The sequence below is a fragment of the Mixophyes fleayi genome, chromosome 6 (genome assembly GCF_038048845.1).
Source record: "Mixophyes fleayi isolate aMixFle1 chromosome 6, aMixFle1.hap1, whole genome shotgun sequence".
NCBI lineage: Eukaryota > Metazoa > Chordata > Amphibia > Anura > Limnodynastidae > Mixophyes > Mixophyes fleayi.
In genome coordinates this window covers 213,452,257-213,474,274 of record NC_134407.1, presented here as the reverse complement: position 1 = coordinate 213,474,274, position 22,018 = coordinate 213,452,257, and the positions used below count along the sequence as shown (strand labels likewise).

Below are 22,018 nucleotides of genomic sequence, written 5' to 3'. Positions count from 1 at the left end.
ATCACAGCCCAGTGCTGAAAAAGTTCCCAAAGAAAGGGATTAAGCAGTCCAGTACACCCAGGAGAAAGGTGTACTGGGATGAAGGACTGTGGGAGTGTCTGCAGGATGGGGATATGGATGTGTTGCACCACCCCACCACAATGCAGCACATTTTGGATTATTGGGATGAGGAGTGCCCAAAGATTATTATGTGGGAAGGAGCCAGTCTACAGGAGAAATTGGAGAACCTGTTGGATGTGTTCCTAATGTTGAAAGAGGAGGCAAGTGTCTGTAATTTTCGGGATGAACCAGAATGGGATGAAAACTAATTAGTGTCCATTGTTCTCACCAGGCTAGTCCAGACAGGCCATCTAACAGGGGAGGTTCTCTGGAAGGACAGCTCATCTTCACTCCCCTGTCCAACCCCCCCTAGTCCAGCACTGACCAATGGTTAAGTAGAATAGACCCAGGGGTTTGCCCAGGGAGGGGAAAGACTGTGGAAATTAGACCTGGGATATAAGGAACAACTCCAAGGGGGAGGCGTGTTCATGCTTGGATTTGATTCAGGAAGGTGCGAGATGGAGTTTTGAATTGTCGTTTTCTAACTCGAGTCTATATATGCAGCTGAGAGGGATCCATGGGTCATGAAGTCTGGACAGCAGGTGACTATATCTCCTTAAGTTATTGGGGTAAGGGACGGATGATGTGGTAAATCTGCCTGGCATTTATTTACGGTGTGTACATAATATTCTAGTGTTGTTTGTATGACAATAAATATACTGTTGTATTTTTATAACTGCATTTTGCCTGAGTGACCATACGAATCCTAGAAGGTACTGGGTAGCACTGGGCCAGATAAACTCGGTATCTTCACAGTCTTCCTCAAGCTGTTGCCACAAAGTTGAAAGCACGCAATTCTCTAGAATGTCATTGTATATTGTAGCATTCCTTCACTGGCACTAAGGGGCGCAGGCCAACCCATGGAAAACTGTTCTGGACCATTATTCCTCCTCCACAAAACGTTATGGTTGGCAGTAAGCATTGGGATAGGAAGTGTTCTCCTGGCATCCGCCAAACACAGATTCTTCCGTTATACTGTCAGATAATGATGTGTGATCTGTCAGTCCACAGAACGCATTTGCACTGCTCCAGAGTTTAATGGCGGTGTGCTTTACAGCACTACAATTAAACCCAATCTATGGAAGTACTGATGGGGAGAAGTGGGGTCAGCAGTAGTCTAGAGGTGTAGTAGTAGTATGGAAGTACTGATGGGGAGAAGTGGGCATAGCAGTAGTCTAGAGGTGAAGTAGTAGTAGTATGGAAGTACTATTGGGGAGGAGTGGGTCCAGTAGAGGTGTAGTACTTATTTAGTAGTAATTTATATGGACGCCAATTCCGAACTACTCGTTCCACCGTTATATCAGCACACTGTTAGGCGCACAGATCCCGCTGCCTGGCTAACACCAACAGTGTGATTACAGTGTTCAGATCAGTGCAAATCACACACGGGGTGGGGGGGTTTCAAATAAACACGATGTGCCGCAATGTGACTCTGGAACAGACTACAAAGACATAGCACTCATTTTCCCTTGCGGCCCATAAAGCTGTGAAGGGAAGTGAGTGGAAATTTCTCTACTGTATTCAGGGCCGGACTGGCCATCTGGCACTTCTGGCAAATGCCAGAAGGGCCGATGGTCAGATGGGCCGGTTACTAGCTGGCCGGCCCCATCGCTCAGCACACAGACTGTCATGCCAGAATTCGGCATGACAGTCTGTGTGCTGAGCGGTGGGGTCGGCACTACACTTACTTCCTCGTGTGGCCGCGCCTCCCCTCCTCCCCTCTCTTCTATGAATGGCTCTGGAGATGTCACATGGGACGAGCACCATGTGTTAGGAGAGACTACACAGCGCGCCGCGGAGGGCACAAGGTAAGAGGGGGGGGCGGTTAGTTTGTGTGACAGGGGATCTATATGTGTGACAGGGGAGCTATTTGTGTGACGGGATCTATATGTGTGACAGGGGATCTATATGTGTGACAGGGGATCTATATAAGTGACAAGGGAGCTATTTGTGTGACAGGGGAGCTATATGTGTGACAGGGGATCTATATGTGTGGCAGGGGATCTATATAAGTGACAGGGGATCTATATGTGTGACAGGGGATCTATATAAGTGACAGGGGAGCTATTTGTGTGACAGGGGATCTATATGTGTGACAGGGGATCTATATGTGTGACAGGGGATCTATATGTGTGACAGGGGATCTATATGTGTGACAGGGGATCTATATGAGTGACAGGGGATCTATTTGTGTGACAGGGGAGCTATATGTGTGACAGGGGAGCTATTTGTGTGACAGGGGAGCTATATGTGTGACAGGGGATCTATATGTGTGACAGGGGAGCTATTTGTGTGACAGGGGAGCTATATGTGTGACAGGGGATCTATATGTGTGACAGGAGATCTATTTGTGTGACAGGGGAGCTATTTGTGTGACGGGAGCTATATGTGTGACGGGATCTATATGTGTGACAGGGGATCTATATGTGTGACAGGGGAGCTATTTGTGTGACGGGAACTATATGAGTGACAGGATCTATATGTGTGACGGGATCTATATGTGTGAGAGGGGATCTATATAAGTGACAGGGGAGCTATTTGTGTGACAGGGGAGCTATATGTGTGACAGTGGATCTATATAAGTGACGGGATCTATATGTGTGACGGGAACTATATAAGTGACAGGGGATCTATATGTGTGACAGGGGAGCTATATGTGTGACAGGGGATCTATTTGTATGACAGGGGAGCTATTTGTGTGACAGGGGAGCTATTTGTGTGACAGGGGAGCTATATGTGTGACAGGGGATCTATATAAGTGACAGGTGAGCTATTTGTGTGACGGGATCTATATGTGTGACGGGATCTATATGTGTGACAGGGGAGCTATTTGTGTGACAGGGGATCTATATGTGTGACAGGGGATCTATATGTGTGACAGGGGAGCTATATGTGTGACAGGGGATCTATATGTGTGACAGGGGATCTATTTGTGTGACAGGGGAGCTATATGTGTGACAGGGGAGCTATTTGTGTGACAGGGGAGCTATTTGTGTGACAGGGGATCTATATGTGTGACGGGAGCTATATGTGTGACAGGGGATCTATATGTGTGACGGGAGCTATATGTGTGACAGGGGATCTATTTGTGTGACAGGGGATCTATATGTGTGACAGGGGATCTATATGTGTGACAGGGGAGCTATATGTGTGACAGGGGAGCTATATGTGTGACAGGAGATCTATTTGTGTGACGGGAGCTATATGTGTGACAGGGGATCTATATGTGTGACAGGGGAGCTATTTGTGTGACGGGAACTATATGAGTGACAGGGGATCTATATGTGTGACAGGGGATCTATATGTGTGAGAGGGGATCTATATAAGTGACAGGGGAGCTATTTGTGTGACAGGGGAGCTATATGTGTGACAGTGGATCTATATAAGTGACAGGGGATCTATATGTGTGACAGGGGAACTATATAAGTGACAGGGGAGCTATTTGTGTGACGGGATCTATATGTGTGACAGGGGAGCTATATGTGTGACAGGGGATCTATTTGTGTGACGGGAGCTATTTGTGTGACAGGGGAGCTATATGTGTGACAGGGGATCTATATGTGTGACAGGGGAGCTATTTGTGTGACAGGGGAGCTATATGTGTGACAGGGGATCTATATGTGTGACAGGGGATCTATTTGTGTGACAGGGGAGCTATTTGTGTGACGGGAGCTATATGTGTGACAGGGGATCTATATGTGTGACAGGGGAGCTATTTGTGTGACAGGGGAGCTATTTGTGTGACGGGAACTATATGAGTGACAGGGGATCTATATGTGTGACAGGGGATCTATATGAGTGACAGGGGATCTATATGAGTGACAGGGGAGCTATTTGTGTGACAGTGGAGCTATTTGTGTGACAGTGGAGCTATTTGTGTGACAGGGGAGCTATTTGTGTGACAGGAGCTTTTTGTGTGACAGGGTATGATTATAGTGGAACAAAAAATAACACAGAATTTACTGACAGGCGCCAATAAAAATGGGATCGACAAAGTTAAAAAATCTATAAATCAAGCTCTGAATGACAATAAATACAAATAACCAAAAAAATAACCCCCCAAAAAAATATCCAAAGAATGACCTTTATGATTATAGTGTGTATGTGTGTAACAGTATAACTATAGTATGTGTGTGTGTGACAGGGTATGATTATAGTGTGTATGTGTGTAACAATATAACTATAGTATGTGTGTGTGAGCCGGCGTATGACCATAATGTGTTTGTGTGTGTGAGGGCCGGTGTATGACAATAATGTGTGTATGGGTAGCTCTTAATATAATATGGGAGGTAGGCTGTTAATCTAATAGGGAATTGCAGGTGGGGCCTAATTATTGGGTGCTATTCAATTTGTGGGGTGATGGTGGGGGCAATTTAATAGTGGGGCCTATCAATTTCAGATGGGGTGATTGCATTTTTAATTTAATGCTGGGGTGCTTTGGAGAGAGGGAAATAGTTTTATTTATTAAATGGGAATACTATTTAATGTCAGGGCTAGTTGGAGGGAAATAGATGTATTTATCAAATGTGAATACTAGTATTTTAATGTTGTGGCTGCAGTGAGGCCTAATTTTAAAACATGGATGCTATATTGATTTAACACCAGGACTAAATTTCAACTGCTCATTTTTTTCTCCAAATAGGGCATCCAGCATTCCAGGATCCAGACAAGCAGCAACTGATCTAAAGACACCAGCAGCCACAAGTGGTGACCATGACAAGACAGGTAGGAGAGACCAGGACAGTCTGCCAACTGTTCTGAATTTTGGTAGGCGACTGTCCCGCTTAGTCAGGATTTGGTCTGACTACAAGAACAGTTGGGAGATATGTCCTGCTTCACACTGTACTGCTTGTTAAGGCAGAACTGCATGCACCTAACAGTAGTGCACAAAGTATTGCCTTTGTATTTGTCAAAAATTTGTCTAATAGCCAAATTACATCATAGGAGCCCCCCTGACTTAAGTGCCCGGGCCCCCCGAGCCTTAATCCAGTTGGTCAGCAGGAGGATCTGTGCTCCGTCCCGGACAGGGCACAGCCTGCAGAGCAAGCCGAGGAGCTCTAAGTCTCATGAGATTTATTAATCTCATGAGACTAAGAGCTTCCCTGCTCACTCTACAGGAATGTCAGCAGCATCAGAAGCATAGATAAGTACAGTGGGCTGGGGGTGTCATAATGTATCTGGGGGGGTGGCGTAATGTGGATGGGGAGGGTCTGATAAATGTAATGTTTTATTATAATGTATGTATCAATGCACCATTTTGACCACGCCCCCAACATAATGTAGCTACGCCTTTGGCGGCACCGCCACTGCACTGCGGCACACATTTTTTTTCCCTGCTAATCAACAGAGGTGGGCCTGCGTGCTTTAAATGCCAGGGCTGATTTTTAGTCCCAGTCCGGCCCTGACTGTATTAGCCGGCAATGTGTGCAGCCAAGCATCGAGGTAATGTCTGCCAGTACATCGCCAGCAACTGAATTCCCCTTTACAATCTCACCACATTTTCTTTCACTAAGGGACATATTCAATTAGCTACAAGGTGCCGCAGGACATGTCCTGCTGAGCACCTTGCCAGCTAATACGGTACAGAAATCTCCACTCATTTTATTTTGTCTCCATGGGATGTGCAAGAAAGTGGGCGGAGATTCTGTATAACTCTGACACAACGTGTCTCACTGAATACTCCAGAGACTCATCAGGTCTCCTTGTGGCTAATTTAGTCTCCCCCCAAGTGACACCAAAGTGGATGCCCCTGAAGCCTGTAATCACAGTCATTATTGTAGCCTCTAGGGAAGGAAGCTCCTATGATATGGCTTTATGTACCATATGTGTCTAATGTAACATAACATACAATTTAATGTACACATAATATCATACTTACCTACTTTCAGGCTGTGCAGTCCGGGAGATCCTGGGCAGGGGTGTGACTAGGGACGGGGTGTAGTCAAACGCGTCATTTTGGCCCGACGTAAATGATGTTTTGTCGTGGGAGGAACATTTGGACAGGAATAACCAATAGGTCCTCTCATCTCTGTTAACCATGAATTAGTTGGGGAAATAACTATTATTAGTAATTAAATTAATAATATTACTAATAACTATTACATATCACTTCTGTGTTTCCCACTCAACTCCTAGTGCCCTAATCCAACATGGCCGCCGAGCGATCACTTTGGTTGCTATAGTAACGCGCATGCTCAGATGCAGCGGTAGACCTTTAAGGACGTTTGATTAGAAGGGATATCAGTACACGCATCTCCTCGGTGTAAATAGATAGAGAATAACCTTTGTACAACACGGAGCTAGACTCTCACTACTCAGTGTAACTAGAGGGAACAAGTTAGTAAAACATCTGTCCTCAGTGTAGGAGAGCGGCGGCCATTTTCTTATAGTCTCCCAGGCACAACATTGGTTGGTCATGGTGCAGCCCCCTCTTCTACCACATGAGGCGGTGTGTAGTATGGTAACACCCCTTCCTGACGTCATTTATTGTCTCCTAGTACATCCGGGTTATGGTGGAGGCTGATTAAGGTGGAGGTAATATTATACTATTATCTATGTTTATTATTATTATTATTATATAGAAGAGAGATAGTAGGCAGCTCCCAGCACATACTGTTTATGTTATGAGAGGTTATTATTATTATATAGAAGAGATAGTAGGCAGCTCCCAGCACATACTGTTTATGTTATGAGAGCTTATTATTATAATATAGAAGAGAGATAGTAGGCAGCTCCCAGCACATACTGTTTATGTTATGAGAGGTTATTATTATATAAAGGACACCTGATCCAGAAGTTCCCCCTATGGATATAAGGGATTACTATTATTATTGTAAAGTGTTCATGATCAGGTTTCTCTTATGATTTATAAAGACTTAATGACCACAGTACTTTGTAGCTTTGTGACCAGACCGGTGTTATCAATATCTCAGTATGATGGTAAAGTGTAGAATAGCTTATTATTTGTCAGGATATACTTGGATTTGGCAATAACATTTCCGTCATGGTGAATAATTTGTGAAGTCAATGGGAAATTATACTGCAGTTATGGGAATTATTGCTGAGGAATGTCTTCACATGAAGAGGCTGCAGCTGCTGGATCCAATGAGTTCAGCTGTCATTGGTGTTATTATTGTCCGCTGATAATGCTGCTGCCTTATAGCCACATGCACTGTCCCCACCAGCTGATGTCAGTGTTATTCTCTACCTTATGTAACAAGTGTCCCAAATATTCCTTTTATTTATTTGGATAAAGTACAGAAAATAGAGAAAATGGTATAAAAGTAAGTTCTGCTTCCATTATTTTTATGATATTAAGGCCCTAGTAGAATATCCTAAAATGTATTCAGAAGTTTCTTCAGTACATGTCAATGCTACATATGTGTTGTATATTATACACTACATACAACGCTAACACACCACATGTGTAAACCACCCCTCCCTCAAAACCAACCTACCTTTAATATCAAACCATAAGTAAAATGGAGACGTGGTCAGCTCTGGTCTTGTGTATGGACATCTAGGACTGGGTAGTAGTCTGCAGGACACGTGTTACAGTGTATGATAAGGAGAGGGAGCTGACAGTGTTACAGGCTCCACATCTCCCTCAACCATCATATTGTCTGCTGATGATTGGTTGGTGTGTGGGGAACATTGCTCTGCCATACCCCCTGGGAGAACCCTCCAATTATACGCCCCCCCCCCCCCCCCACAAGAACCAGTAGTTTATCTGATTGAAGTACTCTCCCCATTGTCCCCAGCTAACACCAGTGCCACATGTATTATTCACAGCATCCACAGTACCAAGTTATCCTTCCTGTTACATGTTTAGTTCCTGAAATTCCTTTGTTCTATCTGCAATGGATTAACACCCCCCCCCCCCTCCCCCCAGAATAGGATTTAGCAGCAGAAAAGAGCTTTCTGGTTCATCTACTCTGATTTTTTTTGTGTGTGTTTGGTCTCTTTTTGTGTCTTAACAAAAATAGTAACAATAGCCATGTGTTTGTCCCATGTATTCTTATACTGGATGAGTTCCCCCCCACCCCCTGCCACTGGTGTAAGACTATTACATGGATTTATCACATATTCTGTATATATTACCGGTCTGTCTTCCTCCAATGTCACCTCTTATTTGTATAAATCCTAATCTCTATTAATACTTTTCTGCCATACCACTTCTGTCCCTTCTCTCCTAAATGCTGTACATGTTCAGCTCTAAAAGTCTTTAATGATAAGTTGTGTTATACAACCCATGCACCATTGTAGTAGACCTTCTCTGATATTTTTCCTTCTGTTTTATTAATGTGTTTTTGGAGATGAGGCTCACAGAAATATACACAGTAATTAAGGTGAGTTCTTACCAGTGGCCTATAAAGTAATATTATAACCTTCCTCTTCTACTGGCTTTTCCCACTGCTGGACTACACTGTCGGCTTCTCTGTCTGGAACGGTGAAGAATTCTGGGAATGTCACAGTGACATCAATTCTAGGGTGTTCGTTACCACAGGGGCTTTATATCCTAGTATAGGAAGTCCAGTCTGGTTGGTATGTGGTGGTAATAATGTATTTCAATACACAGGATTACACAGTTGTCAAGAAATCTGGTGAGTGTGTAACACCCAGTAGCCGTCACTGTGTGTCAGGAGGATTGAGCAGGACCCAGAGCCCCATCTCGGTGCCTCCACCTCGCTCACTGATACATGAGAGAAACAATGACCAGAGGATTCTAGAACTCACCAACAAGATCATTCAGCTGCTGACTGGAGAGGTGACTGCTGGGAATGGGCATTATACAGTAGCCAAGCAGTATGGTTTAGTATAAACACAGATTCTGATTTGTAACACACAAAAACAAAGGTGATAGATTTTAGGAAGGCTGACTTTGTAGAGATGGGAAAATGTGTGTGTGAAGCTTTGGCAGAGTGGAAGAACTTGAAAGGAGTGCAGGAGAGGTGAGAAAAATTATAAAGTGCAATATTAAAAGCAAAAGACCTTTGTATCAAAAAGGTTAGGAAAAGTACAAGGAAAAAGAAGCCAGTGTGGTTTGCAAAAGAAGCCACAAGTATTGTGAAAGCAAAAAAGATGGCCTTCAGGAAATATAAGCAGACTCAGAAAAATGAAGACAATGAGGTGTATTTTGCTAGACAGAAGGAAACTAAGAATGTAATCAGATGTGCAAAGGCACAAGCTGAAGAGAATATGGCCCAGTCAGTAGGTAAAGGCGGCAAAACGTTTTTAGGTATATAAGTGAAGGGAGAAATCAATGGTGCCAGATGGGATACATCTAGGGATACTAAATGAGCTTAAAGGGGTGCTGGTAACACCATTAACAGAATTATTCAAGCAGTCACTAGATACAGGAGTAATTAAAGAGGACTGGAAAAGAGCCAATGTAGTTCCACTGCACAAAAGTGGAAGCAAGGAAGAGGCAACTACAGACCATTGAGCCTTACATTAGTAGTGGGAAAACTGATGAAAACACTCTTAATAGAAAGAGTTGTAGAATTTCTCAAATCCAGTAACTTACAGGATCCCAAACAGCATGGATTTACTGGGGGGAGATCATGTCAAACAAATCTTATTGACTTTTTTTCACTGGGTGACGAAAGCAATAGATGAAAGGGGAAGCCGTAGATGTAGCTTGTCAAGAACTTTACTAAAATCTAGATAACTGTCCCACATCGCAGACTGTTAATTAAACGTGAAAGCTTAGGATTGGATCCTAAAATGGTTGAATGGATAAGATCTTGGTTGCAGGAGAGAAAACAGAGCGTTATAGTAAATGGAGTGCATTCACAGGAGGGAAAGGTTACCAGTGGAATACCTCAAGGATCTGTACTTGGACCAGTGCTTTTTAATATCTTTAATGGTGACATTGCAGATAGTATTGAAGAGAAAGTATGCCTTTTTACAGATGACACAGAGATATGCAACAGGGTAGACACACCAAGAGGGGGGGGTTAAAAAAATAATTGATGATCTTGATAGACTAGAGAAATGGTTAAGAGAGTGCAAAAACAATTTAATGCCAAAAAATGCAGAATCATGCACTTGGGTCTCAAAAACCCAAAGGCTAAATATAGTATTAATGGCACTATAATGGAAACTACTGAGGAGGAAAGGGATCTAAGAGTCACTATTTCAGGTGCCTTAAAAGCAGATAAGCAATGTGACAAAGTAATGAGGAAGGCAAGTCAGATGCTTGGTTGTAAAGGGAAAGGAATCAGTAGCAGAAAGAAAGAAGTAATAATTTCACTGTATAGGTCATTGGTACGGCCTCATCTAGAATACTGTGTTCAGTTCTGGAAGCCATATCTCCAGAAGGATATAAACACATTAGAGACTGTACAAAGAAGGGCAACTTAAATGGTGCATGGCCTACAGCACAACACTTACCTGGAAAAACGAAATTATCTTATTATGTGTAGTTTGGAGCAGAGAAGGGAAAGGGGGACATGATAGAAACTTTCAAACATATTACGGATTTGAAAAAGATACAGGAGGGAAACATTCTTCAAAGGAAGAGAAATATTAGCAGACGAGGACATGTACTGACACTGGAGGGAAGTAGGTTCAGAAGAGATTTGAGAAAAAAATACTTCACAGCAAGGGTAGTGGATAAGTGGAATAGCCTCCCATCAGAGGGGGCAGAGGCTAATAAATTAGAGAGATTTAAACATGCCTAGGATAGACATAAGGATATATTTACAAAGAATAAAGGATTAAATTGGGTTTGAAGTTACCATATGTTAGTAAAAAATGGGCAGACTAGATTGTCCAAGCAGTTGTTATCTGCCATCAAATTCAAATTCTATGTTACAGTAGCACCACTAGATGTGTCTGGGTGATGACTGTATCATTGTGTGTGTCAGGTTCCTATAAGGTGTCAGGATGTCACTGTCTATTTCTCCATGCAGGAGTGGGAGTATTTAGAAGAACACAAGGGTCTGTACAAAGACGTTATGATGGAGAATCACCAGCCCCTCACATCCCTGGGTAAGAGGAGATTTACCCACACCCCTGTCTGTGTGTATAGGAGATGCCTTCACTACATGTAACAAAATATATGTGTGTACAGTGTGAATTGTTTGTAGTCTGTAGTTGAATTTGTGCATTATAACACAGTGCTTTGCTTAGTAAGTATTACAACACAATTTGTTTACACCTTTAAAAAGTGTACTTGGCTATTGTTGTTGTGGAGCGTTGGGTGGAGTGTATGTAGTGGCATAGTGCCTGGTGAGGACTTTGTGTGCTCCTCTGGGTGTCATTACATGTACAGAGCACAATGATTGGTGAAAACTGCCTACAAAAAGTTTTGGGGATATAATTGTGGTGAGCGAATACAAGAATGAAGAGGAGAAACAGGATAGATCATATGTAATGTAGTGATGATAAAGGATGTTGGAAGATGGATGATAATGGATTCTAATGAAATTTAGAAATGTGTGGAGAGTAGGTTTCTAATAAAAGTAAATGACTAGATTGTATAGCAGAGTATGTGCTAATAATGACAATATGGGGAATGATCAATTGTTTTGCATATTTTGTGTGCGGCTTTTTAGTATTGGTTAATCACAGAATGTGCTCTGTGGGTCGCTGGTGAATGTAAAGGGAATGAAGACAAAAGATGGGCAAAAACAATAGTATTTTTTCTTACATCATCATTGAGACAGTGTAACATTTGCATTAATAAGCTTGGTGTCTGGCAGCTAACAATATTGGTCAGGGTCCCACATTCTTTTTTTTCTCACAGTTCCAATTCCCTCTACTACCCTACACTTACACCAGCAGCACATCTGCTTGCTCTGTCATTACCATCACTTACTGCAGCGGCATCAGAGCCTAAGGGTGACCCTCTCCTATTGTCTGAAGCCCCTGGGATTCCTCCTGATACTATCATGACTAGTGGTGATGATGAAACACTACGGGGATGTGCTGCTCTTATTATGGCTTCTGTGTAAGAGCGGTAGCGCTGCGGAGGAGGTGATGATAGGGGACTTGCTAACGAGTAATTGTGTAGCGTTTAGAAGGTCCCTGGAGACTGTGGTTGCGACCATGAGCGGCAGTCACATTTGTGGCTTTTATTTTGGTTAAAGCCGAAAACCAGAATCCCTAATTATAATACATTAGGGATAGATAGTGGGATTTATACTCTTGTTTCACAGAATTAATAGTGATGGTAAATTAACAGTTCACAAAGCTAATCACCATTCATTTTTTCCCAACAGAACTACATAATGATCCCTCTGCTCTTATTAAGGAGGAATCTGTCTCATGTGAAGGAAGACATCTTACAAACACTGATGTTTATACACCCACAGATCATGCACAATATACATGTACTCAAATTAAGGAGGAGTCTGTATCGTGTGAAGAAGGAAGTCTCAATGACATTTATACCCGGACAGATCATACACAATATACATCTGCTAGTATTAAGGAGGAATCTGTCTCATGTGAAGAAGGAAATCTCACTGACCTTTATACACCCACAGATCATACACAATATACATCTATTCATATTAAGGAGGAGCCTGTATCATGTGAGGAAGGAAACATCACAGACACCAAGTTTTCTACACCCACATCTACTCTTATGGAGGTGGAATCCGAGTCTTCTTTCAATGGAGAAAACTGTTTTAATAACAACGTCAGCCATGTTAGTTACCAGAGGAAAAATGTGAATTATAATATTGAAGACAAATCTTGGTCTTGTTCTGAATGTGGGAAGTGTTTTACAAGGAAAACAAATTTTCTTGTACATCAGAGGATTCACACAGGAGAGAAACCTTATTCTTGCTCTGAATGTGGGAAATCATTTAACAGTAAATCACATTGTAATACACATCAAAGAATTCACACAGGAGAAAAACCATACTCTTGCTCTGAATGTGGGAAATCATTTAACAGTAAATCACATTGTAATACACATCAGAAAATCCACACGGGCGAGAAACCATATTCTTGCTCTGAATGTGGGAAATGTTTTATCAGTAAATCACAGCTTATTACACATCAGAGAAGTCACACAGGGGAGAGACCATATTCTTGTTCTGTATGTGAAAAATGCTTTACAACTAGTTGGAACCTTCTTAGCCATCAGAGATATCATACAGCGAGTAAGCCGTACTCTTGCTCTGAGTGTGGTAAATGTTTTTCCTTTAAATCAGATCTTGTTGTACATCAGAGAATTCATACAGGAGAGAAACCTTATTCTTGCTCTGATTGTGGGAAATGTTTTAGATGTACTTCTGAACTTGTTAGACATCGGAGAGGCCACACTCCAAATAAATCGTATTCTTGCTTTGAATGTGGGAAATGTTTTAAACAGGAATCAAGCCTTGTTAAACATCAGAAAATTCACACAGGTGAGAAACCATATAATTGCTCTGAGTGTGGTAAAGATTTTAACCAGAAACAAAACCTTCATATGCATCAGAGACTTCACACAGGGCAGAAACCATATTCTTGCTCTGAATGTGGGAAAGGTTTTACAAATAATGTATCCTTACGTAAACACCAGAGAAGTCACATATGAGAGGCCATACATGTGCTCTGTGGAAAAAGTTTGAACCAGAAATCAAACTTTCTCCTACATCAGAAAATTAACATGGGTATACCCATATTTGTGTTCTGAGTTGGGGATATGTTTACGCAGGAAGTCAAGCTTTGTTGTGCATCATAACGTGGGAAATGTTTTACTAGTAAAACACTGTCTTATACATCAAAGATGTCACACTAGAGAGAAACCATAATCTTGCTCTAAATGTTGGATTTGTCTTAGAAATAAAGCATCCTTACATATCTGAAAGTCACACTGGAGAGAAACGGTCATCTTGCTCTGATAGTAGGTTTTGTGAGTTAAATCTGTCCCGACAGCCAAGCATCTATTTACAATGTGACTTTTCAGAAAACCTAAACCTAAAACTCCATTTGCCTTAAGGTCGAGCTGCTAAAATATTTTTGTGTACAAGTTCCTGTATTCCGACAGGTCTTGAGATGTTTAACATTACAAGTGCATTTGCTTTGCAGCTCAGTATAAGCTTTTCTCTGTCATCAACCATTTCCTGACTAAGAGAGGCCAATTAGTGTTCTTCAATGTGTGTTGGAAAGTTACTCCCCTCACAGTCCCCACTTTTTGTAAAATATCTTCCATTCTGGGAAGCTGGTGAAATTTTCAAAAATGTATTTGTAAATGCCATGTTTTGGGTTTAGTTATCATTCAAGTACAGATATTTGTTATATGCTGATGAGTTGAACAAAATGAAGCTGAAAAATTGTAGTACAGACACATTGTGAATTAAACATAGGGGGCCTGATTTATGAAGGTTCATATCTGCTGATTTTGTGCGTATTACAGGCAAAACACTCAGAACTGGAACTGAGTCATACGCAACTAAACGCAGAGATGCTCACTGTATCTACATACGCAAAGGACACTTACTACAGCCTACGATTTCTGGGAGTTAAAGGGGCCTTCATCTGCAGTCACTGTACAGTAAGGGCGTGCCAAATTTGAGCACACACAGCCACGTCTGAATTAAGCTTTGGGTATCTCCGTTACATGCCTTCCTGCCGTATCTCTTGCTCCAGCCACAGAGCTAGTCTAAGTCTTGAATACTACTGATGACAGTCTCGTATGCATGCTATAACATGTGTTTGTAATCAGGTGCAACTGTAAATGTTTTTTATGTTCATTATATATTAAGATGATCCTAATATAGTTAATGGGAAAAAAATAAACATTTTTGGATTTTTAACTGTTTTGTCATTAATGTTTATATTATTAACAGGTATATTATTAATTCAATAGTTTTTTTCTGTGTTCTTTTTGTGACTGTATATTGCACATAGGCATTGAACGTATCCTGTAGTGTCTTATGTAGTAGACCAGAGCTGCACAAGTATTAGTCAATGAACATATCTTCAGCTCCGTTTCTTGTTGAATTCGGGAGTATAAAGTCAAAGAAAAAAATTGTTGATTTTGGTGTGGTGCACTGACAAACTCCCAATATCAATATCTCTGGAATATGGAACCCAAAATAAAGATTAAAATATGTTTATTTATAACATTACAATTGTTAAACCAGCAAAATAATGTTGTGAAAAATTGTGAATAAAAGTGAATTTAATAACTGCTGAATGTGCTGCTAATGCCAATGCGCATTTCGCTGGTGCTTTCTCATGGCAAAACCGAGTATGGAGCAGGGTTTTTAAATTCTATTGCACCAATCATTGATTGGGATTGGTATGTCTCCCCATTGGATGATATTTGTCTTGGTGTTAACCCTTTGTGTTCTTAATGCATTTTGATACGCAATAAATAAATCTAAGTTTCAAGATAATGAAATCGAATTACACTTCTTACGATATTAGTCTCAAAATGATGAATTGGGGAGCATGCAGAGCCGATTTACATGTTTTTAAACAAACGGACATTGTGCTCAGCATGCGTGTCTTAATGAATCAGACCCAAGATATTTAGGGGAGTTTGGACAGTGTTTAGGCCACGTGATGGACTACTTTTATGAAAGGAAAGTCCACAGCCATGAATGGAGTGGGAAGGATGTGCAGGTGAAATTGTTAGTGTTCGCACAGAACAGATGAAATTTTGCTGATAATGCCTGATAATTCTAGGGACCGCTGTGCATCATATTGTTCTGCTTTCTGTTTTAATAGTATTCTGTTTGTAATACTTTTCATGTTCTACTTTTAACTACATCGCAGCATCCCTGTAGCTGTTGCACACTATATTCTGACCAGCCCTCTTTATCACAGAGATATACTTAGAAGTAATGTGCAATGAGACAGCCGGGTACAGGCAGTCTATTAACAGTCTGAAGCACCTACTGGTACTTTCTCTTTTATCCTATTGCGGACACTAGATACTCTAGGGGTGTATAGTGCGGTGACAGGGGCCTAGGCACTTTCAAATTTGCCTCCAAAAACCTACGCTTCTCCTCCTCTATACCACAGGAGCCGGCTGGTGACTTCAATTCTTTCAAAGTGCCCACCAGAGCAAGATGTTTCATTAATGGCTGCCTTCTATTTATATATAGTTTATGTTACTTAATTCCACTGTGCATTTGGAGATCTTCACGGGGGTGTAAGGATCCTCATGCCAGCGGACACCGGCACCATAGCGTGCTGACATAAAAGAAGTGACTTGTTAGAAGTATTTACAGGGGGATTTTGGGAATTTGCCTTCACCACTAAGCTTGCCTTGGTGGTTTAAGACTCTAAGGTGTTCTCCCAAGAGGAAAATCAGGTGGCCCATGGCTCGTACCCTGGAGTTTCCTCGTACCCTGATGAAGATTCTAATAGAAACTATTCAGGAGAGTGGACAATTAAGGATTCCTGTCTATGTACTTTTGGAGATCGTAGAAATATACTTTCATTCCTCTCCTACCCTCATTTGGAAAACCTTTTAGGTAACGTGGTTTAGCCTGATCTTAAGTTCACTCACAGGTTGCAATCCCCTTCTTATACTCTCCCTTGCAAAAATACGGAGAGATGGAAAGCTCCACCTTCATTCCAATTTGTTACCTTTAGGGATAGCATGGACAGAAAAATAGAGGAAATCTTTAAATTAATTTATAGAACAGCTGTAGCCTCCCTTTGGTTTAGGTAGCCAGTCGAGAGGTGGTTCGGTGCTAATGGCGGAAGGTCTGCAGCGGATTTGCTCATTCGGAGCATATGCGGGAGGCTTCCGAATATTTGTTTGAAGCCACCATCTATGCAGGCCTCTTTGGGTTTGGAATTCAGCCTTGACAGTCTTTGCACACTGTGCCATTTTTCTTAGTGCTTGGGAGGCGGATATAGAGTCCATAAAGGGGTCTGTAGTCTTGCACCTTCTCTGGAGAGATTTTTGTTTGGAACTGTACAGGATTATTTCGCTGGCCATAGCTGGAGAGAGAGAAAGAAAGAGTTCCTTTCTCATTGTTATTGCTAAGACGAGGAGTCGGACCTCCAGAGAACAGCCTCTGCACCTTGTGGAGGTTGTCCAAGGTAAACGGCTCTAGGCAGCCATGCGTCCAAGTCCCAGGCTGCTGACAGATTACTTGGGATCTACATTGGCGGAGGCCGTCTGTTTTTCTTCCTGGTTCATTCCCACCACAGACACCTGGTTGTGAGGTACATCAGTAATGGATAGAGTCCCAAAAAAGCAAAAGGGTTATTGGCTTTTCATTTAATGTCTTTCCATTCCAGACCTGTTATCCATCTTCAGGGGACAATTTCAGGATATAGGGCCTGATTCATTAAGGATCTTAAATGAAGAGGTATCTTAATTCAGTCTCCTGGACAAAACCATGTTAAATACTGACTGTTTTTTCATGTAGCACACAAATATCAACTTTAAATTTAAGTGTACAAATAAGCTATCAAGTATTTGTGTGCTGCATGAAAAAACAGTATCAGTGGCGCACGCAGGGGGGGTTTCTGGGTCTCCAAAAACCCCCCTCCGCTAAATAGTGCCATACATATCGGCACTGTAGTATACAGCAGCCGCGGCGCTGTCTAAGAAGCGTCCGCGGCGGTGCTGTATTGTAGCACCGCTGCAGACGCTTCTTTGACAGCGCCGCGGCTGCTGTATACTTCAGCGCAGCCGAAACGGAGCTGCCGCGCAGGTCTCTACATTGGCTGCCTGTATTTCAACGAATCCAATATAAAATTCTTTTAATAACATATAAGGCCATCAACAAAATTGCACCGACATACATTTCCTCACTTGTCTCAAACTATCTCCCAACTCGACACCTTCGTTCTGCACAATATCTACATCTCTCTTCCACCCTCATCACATCCTCCCATTCTTGGTTACAGGATTTTTTCCGGGCTGCACCCACGTTGTGGAATTCCCTCCCTCGCACAGTAAGACTTTCCTCTAGTCTTCAAACCTTCAAGCGTTCACTGAAAACCCACCTCTTCAGACAAGGTTATGATATTCCTCAACCACCATCTTCATTTCCCTAGATTACCCTATTACCACCCACTACACAGCTAACGCAAGACAACAACCCTCTGACCAACATTGCAACACACACAGCCCACTCAATACTTTTACCTTTGCATTCTAGCTGGTCCATTGTGCAATATGATGTAGCACATGCCCTTGTGTTTCAAACTCCCATTGTCCCATAGATTGTAAGCTTGCGAGCAGGGTTCTCTTACCTCTCTGTCTGTATGTATTACCCAGTATTGTCTTATTAATGTTTGTTCCCAATTGTAAAGCGCTACGGAATTTGCTGGCGCTATATACATAAATCTTGATGATGATGATGATGATGATGATGAAAGAATAAAGAATCAAATAGGGTCTGAGGTTACCATAGGCTTAAAAATGGGCAGACTAGATTGGCCAAGCGGTTCTTATCTGCCGTCAAATTCTATGTTTCTTTGTTGCAAGGAGTTAGGTGCAGCCCCAATGGCGACTGAAATCATAGACCCCTGCTCACAATAAACTGGCTTTGTAGAAATCATACTTCGAGCGTGGTCTCGGCCAGCTTGTCTAAGCTGCAATATAAACTCCAGGATACACATATTCAGCTTAATCAGCTCTTGATTATTCTATATACTTCAGCTTGTGCTGCTCCCATCTCACTAGCCATCTAAGGTGAACACATCTGTAATAGTACCCCTCTCGATGTCCCTTTAGTCCTGTTCTGATACATTTCATTGGGTCCTCCTTTGTCTTTGTACGCTCTCGGTGATCAAATGTGTGCAGTAATCATTGCTGGAGTTCCCGGACTGTCCCAAAGCCCTGCAGTACGGGTTACTATCCTCGACTGTCTTGCCCCGTTGTACATCCTCCCGCCTCACTTGAGGGACGGAGAGAGCCGCTCAGGTGAATGAGGACAACTGGGGGACAGGTTGGAGAATGTAAAGCAGTGTAAGGAAGCAATAACCATCGGGAGAGGGGTGGTAGAAAGGAAATAAATGGGGAAAGGCAAAAAAAGGGTGGATAATATGGAAGAAGGCGCAGAAAGGGGGCGATACTAAAACAGGATATGAGAAAAATAAGCTGCAGAAGAAGTGCAGGGTCCACGTTCTGGAAATGCCGAGTTCCTCCCAGGCTCCTGCCTTTTAAATCTGGCCCACCTAGCCCACATTTCTCCATGCCACAGGTCCCCTAAATGTCCAAGGTGGCCCGGGAGCTGCCCAGCGACCATGTCCTATATCTGTTTCCAGCACCATTGAGCACCTTCTCCTCATATAGGGGTCTATATATTAAAGTGCGATCAGCCATTAAAACAGAGAAAACTACATTTAATCTTCTTTGGCTTAGTGTTATGATGTTATAATTTCTTTATCACTCGCCATCCAAAACGTATACTGTTGAAAATACATATGTATAACCTGTGTTTGTTGTTAAACCTCAATAAAAACTTATTTCATCAAAAAAAAAAAAACACAGAAAAAACTAGTTTTCTCTGTAAAAAGGCGATTGCAACATGTATGACAGGTCTTTGGCAGGAGAAATCCTTCCTCCATTCACTGGTAGCCTATCCAGATCGCACTAGAAGGGGGGGTTTCTCTGGGCCTCACAGAATAGCCCTGGCATGGTGCATTTCAGTGGTGCTTAAATATGCATCATTGCGATTTGCAGCGATGTATATTTATTGGCATTGCATGATATTAATACATAGACCCCTTAGTCCTACTTGCCAACTTTGGCAATTTGGCCTCCGGGAGGGAAGTGAATTGCGGCATTTGCCCAGTCCCCTAAACTGACATAATAATTTCTAGCCTAATACAGCAGGGTGCGGGGTCACGTGAATCGTGTCCTAAGCCCCCGCCACTTAACTAATGAAGTGGCCAGGAACCAGGAGGGTGCCCTGCTCTCCTGGTAGGTCTCCCCGAAATTCTCCCGGACATCTCGGGAGAGTAGGCAACTACGCCCTTATTATGATGTATAATGTACACGCCATAAGAAACGTACAATATACACATTACAACATATAACACACAACACCAATGAAGAGGAATAACCAGCAGCTCCTCCTCAGTTTGTTACAGCCATTAATTAGCAAGTGATACGATTATTTCATCTCTATTATGTATCCTGCACCTTTATTTCACACGCCCCAAGTCAACATGGTCGCCGAGTTATCACCCTAGTTACTATAGTAACGCGCATGCTCAGTGTCAGCGAATGATACAATGTATATCGGTATATAAATCTCCCCGTGTATTCCAGTGTAAATAGACTATCCTGTGTACAATACGGAGCTCAGATACCTGGGCGAAACACTAGAGAGAAATACCATTGTTAACGTAACATCTATTCTCATTGTAGGAGAGCGGTGGCCATTTTCTTGTAGCACCCCTGTCTGTAACATGAACGTCAAATTATTAGTGCAATTGTCCTCAATGCAGACACGCGGCGGCCATTTTTGTATAGTCCTCCTGATATTGATTTGATAGCTTATATCCACTAACTACAGCCGGGTTATGGTGTGAGACGTGAAGAAAGCTGAGGTAATGTCTTATATAGTAATGTATTATTTATATTATATAGAGGAGATACATGGCAAAGGATAAGGCATTTCCCAGCTCACACTGTTTATAAAGTTGGAGATTATTATTATGCAAAGGAGACCTTTAAACACCCCTGGAAGTATATTCTAAAGTGTATTGACCAGATGCTGCTAGATATTTAAATGCTACATATGTGTTGTTTATAGACTGGTATAACTGTGTGTGCATGCTTTTATATATTTGTTTTTTTATTCTAATATTGTGCACCCTCAACTGGTCAAACTATGCTGGCACTTGCAATATTGTCCTGACAATGTGCAAACTGCAGATTAAATATCAGGAGCTCACAATCATGCAGGGGGACCCCAGAAACCATGTGATCATTGGGGTTCACCCAGTGCCTGAAGTAGGAACCTACATTAGCTGTACATTAATAAAAACAATGTTTCCCAGCCAGCTCTCTGGAGTACCAGCTTGTTGTGTGTGGCCTTACGTGTGTTCTGATTGGGAATTTGCATTACTGCTATATTAATATACATTTATGTAATATGCCTCTTTTTAATTTACTAGAATTTTTTTTTAATTCATATGAACAATTGCCATTTTCCTGGACCTTATCTTTAGGTTTACATTTATGTTTATTCTCACGTATGTCCAGATTGATTAATAGAAATATACAAATAAGTTAAAGAGAAGTTGAATACTGAGGAAACAGTCCTGTCAATGACACTTAAAGAATGGATAAGGTCTGAAAATCACATGACTGACATGATTTTAAATCACAATCGCACTGGAGATCATCCGCCTGCTGACTGGAGAGGTGAAGGATTCTGGGTATGTCATAGTGACATCATTCATATCACTATTAATAAAACATGAACCTGACTGGAGAAGTGAGGGATTCTGGGAATATCACAGTGATATCACTCATATCTCTATCAATAAATCATGAACCTGACTGGAGAAGTGAGGGATTCTGGGAATGTCATAGTGACATCACTCATATCTCTATCAATAAATCATAAACCTGACTGGAGAAGTGAGGGATTCTGGGAGTGTCACAGTGACATCCCTTATTTGTTGTTCACTACGACACAGACTTTAGGGATCTAGTATAGGTAGTAAAATGTATACATAGTGATTTATCCTTTAAATTGTAAGCTCTCAGGAGCAGGGCCTTCACTTGTATCCACACTTAGGCTAGGTATACACTGGCTCGATGATTGCACAAAAAACATACGACCGTTTGGTCAGATATCGTGTGAGTGTGTATAGTGACACGATCTAAAGTCGTCCCAAAGTGCCAAAAATCGTTTCATTTGGTTGGTCGTACTGTTTAATATTTTCAGAGCAACCATCCACCGATCATGTAGTGTCTATGCCCTCATGTTCAGGATCTCCATAGAGTTTACAGAGTCGTGTTCTTTTCAGCCGAGGCTAG

At 41.9% G+C, this 22,018-nt stretch overlaps 1 protein-coding gene across 1 annotated transcript in view; it reads left to right on the top strand.

Annotated features, from left to right (window-relative positions):
* The window catches only part of LOC142159781 (uncharacterized), a 325,690-nt gene extending 310,832 nt beyond the window's left edge, over window positions 1-14,858 (top strand). The window contains exon 10 of the mRNA XM_075214504.1: window positions 12,798-14,858. Coding sequence (XP_075070605.1) covers window positions 12,798-13,636 — 839 coding nt within the window. The 3' untranslated portion in view covers window positions 13,637-14,858. The remainder of the gene's footprint in view (window positions 1-12,797) is intronic.
* Window positions 14,859-22,018: the final 7,160 nt, after the last annotated feature.